General features: G+C 35.4%; 1 protein-coding gene across 4 annotated transcripts in view; it reads right to left on the bottom strand.

Annotated features, from left to right (window-relative positions):
* Nucleotides 1–486: 486 nt before the first annotated feature.
* LOC125265485 overlaps nt 487–9,943 on the bottom strand; it is a 32,812-nt gene continuing 23,355 nt past the window's right edge. For all 4 annotated transcript variants that reach the window (XM_048185731.1, XM_048185732.1, XM_048185729.1 and 1 more), the window contains 11 exons: nt 9,706–9,834; nt 9,362–9,609; nt 8,028–8,193; nt 6,411–6,612; nt 5,828–5,958; nt 5,589–5,716; nt 3,918–4,072; nt 2,299–2,505; nt 2,021–2,115; nt 1,614–1,738; nt 487–1,356 (listed from right to left, as the gene is read on the bottom strand). In XM_048185731.1, the coding sequence (XP_048041688.1) occupies nt 1,103–1,356; nt 1,614–1,738; nt 2,021–2,115; nt 2,299–2,505; nt 3,918–4,072; nt 5,589–5,716; nt 5,828–5,958; nt 6,411–6,612; nt 8,028–8,193; nt 9,362–9,609; nt 9,706–9,834 (1,840 nt within the window). In that variant the 3' untranslated portion in view covers nt 487–1,102. The remainder of the gene's footprint in view (nt 1,357–1,613; nt 1,739–2,020; nt 2,116–2,298; nt 2,506–3,917; nt 4,073–5,588; nt 5,717–5,827; nt 5,959–6,410; nt 6,613–8,027; nt 8,194–9,361; nt 9,610–9,705; nt 9,835–9,943) is intronic.

Here is a 9,943-nt window from a genome sequence, read left to right as displayed (position 1 = left end):
ATCATCTTTAAAACAGATAATCCTTGAGAATCTTGTTTACTTGATTTCATCATACTTATATAATGTGGCAACCGAGCAGTTCTTAGTTGTTACAAACTATTGTTTTTCTCAGTAAAACGTTTTATATGTAAAGAAATGTACTTGTGAAAAATAAAATTAAAATCACAGACATTCCTGTGAGATATAAATATGAACAAAAGAGGTTTTATTTCAAATGGGTTGCCTCAAGGGGGCCGTCATGTTGAAATTGCCTCAGTGACCCACCTATTATTTGGTCAGTTTCGTTTTTCTAAATCAATAAATCTTGTTTTTACTGCAAATTTCTCATTTCTACAGCGCCATTAATAACTGAACACTTAAGAGCCATATCAGCCAGTGCAAACTAAACAAATTGGGCCAGGTACTGATCTCATATCAGTCCTACTAGCCAATAATAAAGAAAGAAAGCTCTAAAATAAATCAGTAATTACAAAGGAAATGAAAAAATGGCATCAGCTACTTTTATTTGTCTTGAAAAGGCAAACTCCTTATACAGAATGAGTAAAGCAGGAAGTGTTTTGCTCATCATTCATGTGACAGAAATGCAGGAAGTGAAAATTTGACTCATGCTCACCATGCATGACAGCTACAGAAGGTGAGTCTGTTTTAGCATGTCTTACTATACACTTGAAACTGGACTGTCAAAGTATGCACACATGTAATTACATCTGTTCTGTTAATATACATACATCTGAAGTTCAGGAAAATACTGAGATAATGTAAAGTGAGAACACAGGCTTGTTGAGATTTGTTTTATCATAAACCTCTGGATCTCATGACTCCTCTAAGGGTAAGACGGGGAAGTTCCGGTAAATTCATAGTATATGGAAAAACAAGCACTGGAAATGCTGATCAGAATACCTCACATTTCTCATGAAGACAGAAGTCACATGTCTACCTTTCACACTGTGCTTTTTTCCCAATGTACGAGTAAAATTTTCCCTTAAATCCTTAAGATCAATACAAAGCGAATGCCAGAGATCATAAAGCCCCATATTTCCATTCAGTCTTGGTAAAGAAACTATATTATACAGTACATTTAACTGGCCTAATGCTCTTCCAATCAGTTCTTGTTTGTTTCTTCATCGTCTTCACTACTGCTGGATTCCCCAAACAGGTCTTTCCCACAAGCAGAGCTGGATTTTGTGTGTGCATTTTGTTGGCTGACCGTCATGGTGATTAGAGTAGAAATGTCACTAAAGCCCAAAAGCAATGTGCCGTTGTCGGGTCCAAGTAGAGAGATGGTCTGGATCTTAGAGTCAGGTGTGAAGACAGACAACAGCGTCCCATTGTCCAGGTCCCACATGCTCACCGCATCTGTTGAACAAATAATTTAAAGTATTGAAATATAAGGCATGGTCACAAATGTTGGCATTTTTTTCAGAATTGTGGGAATAAAATCTCTTTTTAGTATCTCAAACTTCAACACAGAAAAAAATGTTTAATCCTATTGTGAAGATGTAAAAATCCTATCCAATCCTCTCACCACCAAACTAGTAACACCAAATCTTTTTCTTGACCTAGATTAGCATTAAGAGCAAGCCAAAACAAGTATGATCAAAGGTCTACTGTACCTGATAATAAAAAAGCTTTTGATTGTCCTTCAGTGATAAAGAGCAAGCTGGACCAGTTAAGATTTAAACTTCCGTAACCAGAGATGGTTTTATGTTTCCTCCGGAAGGGCTCCCATACTTTCAGCCTGTGTTTTAGCAAAGAAAAAAAAAAAAAGTTTATTTTTCTAAAGAAAACCCCTGATAAATGCAACAATAACCAGTGTTCTTAAAAGAGTTTTTTATTTTAAGAGCTGCATGTGTGTAAACACTGAAATAGACTACGCACACTAAACGTCTGACATAAGTGTGCATAAGAAACTTCTTTCAAAAACATTAAAAAATCCAAACTTTTGACTGGTAGTGTATATTAAAAAAAGCTATGATACAGATGAACAGGTTTTGAACATTGCGACTGGAGTGCCACATACTTGTTGAATCCTGAAATGCCGAAAACCACTCTGCAGGCATCGCTGCTTATAGCGATGCAACAGATTCCAGGTTCATTTTTCAATCTCTTCCGCACCTTTACGGTTAAAAGGAATATTCAGATTACAGAATCTTACAGCAAATACTTATTAAATGAAAAGATTTTACTGTTGGGCCTTAAGTTAGCAATGTGTCCACTTTCATTTGAATAAAGAAAAGAAAGTACAGCTGAAAAGAAAGTAAGATTATTAAACAGATTGGCCCCTGATGATTAGCATACCCTGCCCTGTTGTGTGTCCCAGAGGGTGAGGTATGGAGCATGTTGGGCTTCACTGTAGTTAGAGACCACCAAGTACCCTCCTGTGTGAGTGATTGCAGCAGTACGGAGGCTCAAAAGGGACCAACGGTCCTCAAGGGTGTGCAAATGCTCCTCAGAAACCACACTGAAGACGTTGAGATGATGGGCAAAATATGAGCATATGATCACCTGAAATGATAAACAGAGAAAAGTGAGAGAAGAAGAGAGATTCAAAGATGGAAAACCAATAAACGACACTGTTTATTCGACACTGATATTGCTTTGTACATCCATAACAGTTATATTAATATATTTTCATTATCTTAGTGTATTATGTATATGCTACATATTTGTATTTAATTGAGCTATATAGGCTGTTTTCTGTATTGTACACTTTTTTTTCCCTCTTTCTCTCTGTCTTTTCCCTTTTCTGCCTAATAACATCAGGCAAAAGGGATTGATGATGAAAACTTTCTTTAACTATTAAATTTACATTTTTAACATTCACCTTTGTTTGAGTGTTTATTGATGTACATTGTCCCTTTTTTAATGAACGGATGGACAAAACGATAGGCAGAACGATAAACGATAGAATGAACAAACAATAGAATGATAGATAGACAGAATGATAGATAGATAGGTCAATAGAACGATAGATCGATAGATAGATCGATAGAACGTTATATATTGATAGATAGAACAATAGATCAATAGAAAGATAGATCAATAGAACGATGGATAGAATGAACGATAGTTAGAACAAACGATAGAATGATAGACAGAACAAGAATGATAGATAAAACGAATGATAGAACGATAGAACGAATGAACGAATGAAAGATCGATAGAAAGATAGATCGATAGAATGAACGATAGAATGATAGAACGATAGATATAGATAGAACAGATCGATAGATCGATAGAATGATAGATAGAACAACAGAACAATAGATAGAATGAACGACAGAACGAACGATAGAGATAGAAAGAACGAACGAACAATAGATCGATAGCAAGATAGAATGAATGACAGAACGAACGATAGATAGAACGAACGACAGAACGATAGATCGAATGAACAACAGAACGATAGATAGAACGAACGATAGAATGAGAGAATGATAGATAAAACGAATGATAGAATGATAGATAGAACGAACGATAGAACGAATGATAGAACGAGAGATAGTACGATAGATAGAATGAACGAACGAACGAACGATAGATAGAACGAACGACAGAACGATAGATCGAATGAACGACAGAACGATAGATAGAACGAACGATAGAATGAGAGAATGATAGATAAAATGAATGATAGAACGATAGATAGAACGAATGAACGATAGAACGAATGATAGAACGAGAGAACGATAGATAGTACGATAGATAGAACGAACGAACGAACGAACGAACGATAGATAGATAGATAGATAGATAGATAGATAGATAGATAGATAAAACTAACGATAGATAGATGTGTACCTTGAATGCAAGATAAAAGCATCTGACATAATGCATAAATGTAAATGTATTTCATAATTCAGTTTAGTGTATTGGTCAATGAATGGACAGTATTGGTGGCTTGGTTGTCTCTCTACCCGCTCATCTCCACTGAGAAGATACTGGTCTATAGAGTTGAACTTCTCTCTTTCGAGGCGCTGCTGTTCATCTTTTTCTCTTTTCACCTCACGCTCCCGTCGCCTCATTTTTGCTGTCTGTGTTTCGGTGCGCCTGTCCCATGGCATCACTAGACCTGTGCAACAAGTTCAAAATTTAAAGGGATAGTTCATCCAAAAATTAAAATTCTTCCATCATTTACTCACGTTGGTTTACGTCGGTAATCAAACATTTGATGGACCTCACTGAATTCTATGGTATTTTTTTCTATACTATGGAAGACAATGGGGCCTGTTTGGTTACCGACTAGGGGTGTGACAAGATCTCGTGTCACAAGATCTCGCGAGACTAAAATGTGATGAGATTTCTCGTCGAGGCGAAAAGTAGTCTCGTGATATTACAATGACAGAGTGGTTAGGATGATTAGGAAAGAATATGCCACCGCTACGTTTACATTAAGCCTCCACTGTCGTTTTGCTTTGTATTTAAATAAAAAACATTTAATTCAGTTGGATAACGGTCGCTGACGCTCCATATTTACAGAGTAGGCGCAATCGCGAAAGTGAAAGTAAACACAAGCGCGCATTCAAACACGATTTCAATACCCGCAATTTGAAAGCGGCTCCAGGATGAATACAGATATCTCTCAATATGAAAGCTATCTTAAGCTGGGCAGTGTAGTTGGAACCATCTCTTAGCTCTGTATCAAATAAAAATTTGGTCTTATTTGCACTTTGAATATTGAAAGAGTGAATATTGATTATGGTTGCACTTATTGTAAAGTGTTACCATAAAAATGAATAACAGTTTTCTCTTAATCTTATTTTTGTTAACATTAGTTAATGCACTGTGAACTGTCATGAACTAACAATGAATGACTATTTTTATTAACTAACATAAAGATTAATAAATACTGTAGCACATATATTGCTCATTGTTAGTTGATGTTGGTTAATACATTAATGTTAATAAATGAGACCTTATTGTAAAGTGTTACCATTTTTATTTAAACTGTTTTTATTTCTATGATCAGTTTGTGGAAAGGAGTTCAGTTAGGAGGTCAAAGGTTGTAGAAGCTCATAAATCATGTACAGTAAGGTCTGAAGAGACTGAAATCATACAGAAGAGAAGTCAGTCAGTTGAGTTAGTGGCAAAACCTTTTACAGTACTTGAGTATTGTTGTCTTTTACTGCATATGATAATTCATACTCAGAAAGTAGAACTGAATGACATTCATTACAAGATGATTAGTTAAAACATTTCAAATGCACCTGCAGACTACTTTTTCTAGTCATGTATTTCGCCATTGAGGATTTCTTAAAAATAGTGTGTAAAAATCTTGTCTCGTCTCGTTCTCATGAACTCAATCTCGAGTCTCATCTCGTCTCGTGAGATACCTGTCTCGTCACACCCCTATTACCGACATTCTTCAAAATATCTTCTTTTGTGTTCAGCAGAAGAAAGAAATTCATACAGGTTTGGAACAACTTGAGGGTGAGTAAAAGACGGCAGAATTTTCATTTCTGGGTGAACTATCCCTTTAAGAATGTATCTTTTATGTTGAATATATTGTGAAAATATGTGGGACTGAGATGTTGTATAAATGCACTGGTAAACACAAGCATCACAAGGTTAATGTACTGTTTTAATACCTGTCTTCTCTTTTGAGGATATAATCTGGGAATCTCTGTCCATGCTGGAGAGCAGGGTTTCTTTGTAGGATGTCTTGATACGTCCTTTAATATAGCCAGAGTCCAGATCCCACAATATCAGATGATCCCTACGTACCATATCCAAGCCACCCTATGATTATTACTCAATCTAGACTAAGCAATACAGTAATTTTCTGTTTCTGCTGAAAGAGGAAATGACAAATTGTTGGTGTTCTTACCGTGTTTCTGAAAGGCCCAACAGAATTTCACCCTCCAAGAGCCTATAGTCTTGCCAAGGACAGGGCACGATGAACAGTCCAGTCTGTTTCTTAATATAGCTCTTTTTAAGAAGGTCATACACCAGCAATGTCTACAAAATATACAGAAAAACACTTTATTTTACAGTGTCCTTATTACACATTAAATGTAGTTAGTGTAGTAATAACAATAAATTACGCATAATTACATGCAACTAATCCTAAACCAAAGAGCATGCAGAACAGGAAATGCAATAAACGCTGTCATGTTATCTTGCATTCGGATGCTGGTGTTTGTGAACACAATCATGTGGGATGCTTCTGGAAGGAAATTACCAAATCATTCTTATGACAGACTTTGACTCAGGCATTTCAGAATGATCAAACTAATATTTGAGATGCTGTGCAATGAAACTGATCCCAAAATGGACCAAAATGACCATTGAGGATGATCAGTCTATAAACAGATTCGATTTTAGGTAACAGATCTCAGGACAGGGGTTTCAGATCAGCATAACTGCAAGTCCTGTTTAAAATCTTTAGCCTGTGTAGTGCACAGAAGTACCTGGTAGACAGATGTAGGTGCATCAGTGAAGTTGGTGGTACCGTGGTCAGACAGTATATAGAGTTTCAGGTCTCGTACCAGAGCAATGTCTGAACTTGAGAACAGACTGTGCTCCACTTGCACAGGATGGCCCTTGAATCGAGTCCGTGCCACATTCCATATTCTCACAGTACCGGGACGAGTGCTTCGACATACCACATACCTGATTCAGAGGGAAATTTTAAACCTTTACACCACAAACAATATATATATAACATATAGATTCATGGCATTTAGGTATAAAATATTTAGGCCTAAATTTAAGATTTATGTATTTAAATTGCATATAAAATTTCCATCCATTTGGATTTTAACATAAACTAATAAACTTAAAGTGATGCAAATCTGTCAGTCATACATAAATGAAACTGGTAAGAAAAAGGGTTTTAGTGTGCAAAAAATGTATGGCATAGTTTATTAACTATTTACATCTATTTGTTTTTATTTAAATAATCATTTTCAAAATGCATTCATCAGAGTAAGCATACAGTATATCTGTTTATAGTGAAAAGAATATAAAAAGTATGTTAAAGTAGTACTGTTAAAGAAATCTATCCCATTTAATTTATGTATGACTGACAACTACGTAAGCAATAAGATACAAGAGGCTGTGCTGTATCGTGAATAAGTCACGGCTGAAGGGCATTGTTAAGCATGACGCAAAGCGGAGTAAGCCGTGACTTATTCACGATACAGCACTAGCCTCAAGTACTTTATTGCTTTTGTAAAACGTTTACCACACAAGACAATTATTAAAGCCAAAAATATGTTTTAATGCAGCTTTCATGAAGTAAACTTTCACTAAAAGCCTTCCTTCTGCCGGAAAAAATAGTCCCTGACTGTGAACAGCAACAGAAGTTACATTATTAGGCCATTAGATGGCGACAAAGACTGTCTTTATGAGTGTGTCAGTCAGTAGCGAAGAGTTTTACATTGAAAAGACTGAATTGTTGTGAATACAGAACAAGATGCAACTGACAAATGCTTTGACTAGCGCTGTCAGTCACGGGAAAATCCCTTAAATGTTAAAAGGACAGGATAATACATCGGACATTTAAATTAAATTTTTTATTATGAACATAGGACTGACCTGAAGGAAAATGCTAAATCTGAATGCAGGTAATAAACTCGCTCACTCGACCTTTTTCTCACAACACTCTTCTACATAATACAGTAAGCTTCAATGAACAATATCAATTGAGAACATAGAGTTTACTGCTAAGAGTGGTTGCTAAGGGTGTTGTGTAGTGATACACAGAACCGTTGGGTGAAGCGATCATAGCCGTGTTTTATTGTGAGTACGTGACTCTTGACCACATGACTATTGACCAATCAGAATCAAGAACAGGAACTAACCGTTTTATAAATATGCATCACAGTAACTTTATTAGTTTGCCATGATAAAACTTCACTAGGTGGTCTGTACAACAACAGTAAGCGTGGCTTTCATAGTTGCATTATGCACAGAAAAAAGGCTATAAATGTCTGTTCCTGAAATAGGTCTCCTGCTGGCTCATTGTTTTTTTATAGTTATAAACTGTGGCCATATGCATGCGAGCTGTTCGGTGGACTTTGTACCTAGGATATCTCTGCATGGTTACAATCTCCGCTGTGCCATGACTGTGAGCTTTGTGCACGTTGTATGTGAGCGTTTGATCATTTATCCTGGATCCCAGGTTCCACATACGTAAGAATTGCTCCCCGGCACAAAACCCCACACAGTACCGCAGATCAGAACACACACCTACAACATGGTGAAGAAAAAGTGACAGATACAGATAAATAAATGTCACTGCTTACAGCTGAATTTAAAAAAATTACACAAACAATAAACATGACTAAAAATGTTCATGCGTCACATGTCTCAAAGCAGTAAAAGAGCTTTTAAAGCATAATGCTGTTTGCTTTAGAGGAATGATTTGTCTTAATTGCGTGTGTTAATTGTACATGAGCTATTAGAGTAAATATATTTATGAAGTATATCTACTGAAAACATGTCAGAGTCATACAGTAGTGGCCGAAAGTGATGTTCAGAGGGGATATTTGTTTTTAATAACATGGCAAGTTCAATTTAACCATCAAAATATGAGGATATTTGTTAAATATTTTAAATATGAGGGAAGATCAAACCACTAAACTTGATTAAAGTATGTATCTGACAAAATGCTTTGGCAAAAAAGCAAACTACAGCTACAGGTTTTATTTTACTGTAGAAAAAGCATACATTGAATACAATATAGTCAGTTATCATTAATATTTCGCTTTATTGTTTTTGCATGTGTTGATAATTTCTTTGTATGACAGCCTAGCCAAAAATTGTTTCTGCACAATCTGACATGTTTCATTGTGTTATCACAAATAAAATAATTGACTCCAAGCACAATTATGCAATGTGCATACAAAATCTTTAACAAATTTTTAATAACATTTGAATAAAGGGTGAAGATGTCAATTTTCTTAGGCCAGACATCACTTTTGGCCATACCACTACTGTATTTTACCATAAAAACCAGACAGAAAACAAGAATTAAGCCTATTTTAGGATAATTTATTTCATATATTATATATATATATATATATATATATATATATATATATATACACACACACACACACACACATTTATATACAGTATATATATATATATATATATATATATATATATATATATATATATATATATATATATATATATATATATATATATAAATTGTTTAGTATTTAAATAATATATCAGATTTATATATATATATATATATATATATATATATATATATAAATTGTTTAGTATTTAAATAATATATCAAATTTTTTGTGCATTACAGTAATAAGACTGAACTCAAACCATGCGTGTTTGTTTTGACAAAAGAGTCATAATGCTGGCTATAATTTTCAAAGGTTTATTGACTAACCATAAGCCAGCAGGCCTGGAAACCGTGCAATGTGTTTATGATCTTCAGTCTCAAGGTTCCAGATAATAATCTCTGTGGTGGCGCTATGCGGGGTGGGACAAAAGGCCACAATGTGGGACCCGCCCCCTGCAATGGTGACCTGGGAAATGTAGTCCTGACTGCAGCCCAAGATAGAGCGCAGGTACTGGAAGGATGCTGTACTGAATAGTTCAATATGAATGATTTCACTGTGTCTTTTATAGGGGTATCTGTAAAAATCAAAGAGACAGATATAATGTATATTAAAGTCTCACGGATGCACCATTGTAATTTTCTCGTTTGGGTGAATTATTCTTTTACATTACCTGCAAAAGAGTAGTAAATACTGAGAGCTGATCTCTACAGCTTGTATAGATGCTGCAGGGTGCTGAGCTTTCAAAGTGGAGGACACAATTCCACCTTTTGCATTGAATATTGCTGCTTCTCCTCCATCCCTAAAAAATTAGAATTGAAGCAAGAAAGAAACAAGAAATAGCATGAAAGTGCGGCTCAGTGTCGCAGGACTATTAGCAGTCTAGCAACACTTCAGTTGCCACAGCACTC

The sequence above is a fragment of the Megalobrama amblycephala genome, linkage group LG3, assembly GCF_018812025.1.
Source record: "Megalobrama amblycephala isolate DHTTF-2021 linkage group LG3, ASM1881202v1, whole genome shotgun sequence".
Taxonomy (NCBI): Eukaryota; Metazoa; Chordata; class Actinopteri; order Cypriniformes; family Xenocyprididae; genus Megalobrama; species Megalobrama amblycephala.
Note: the sequence above shows the minus strand (reverse complement) of the source record. Positions and strands in the feature narration are given on the sequence as shown.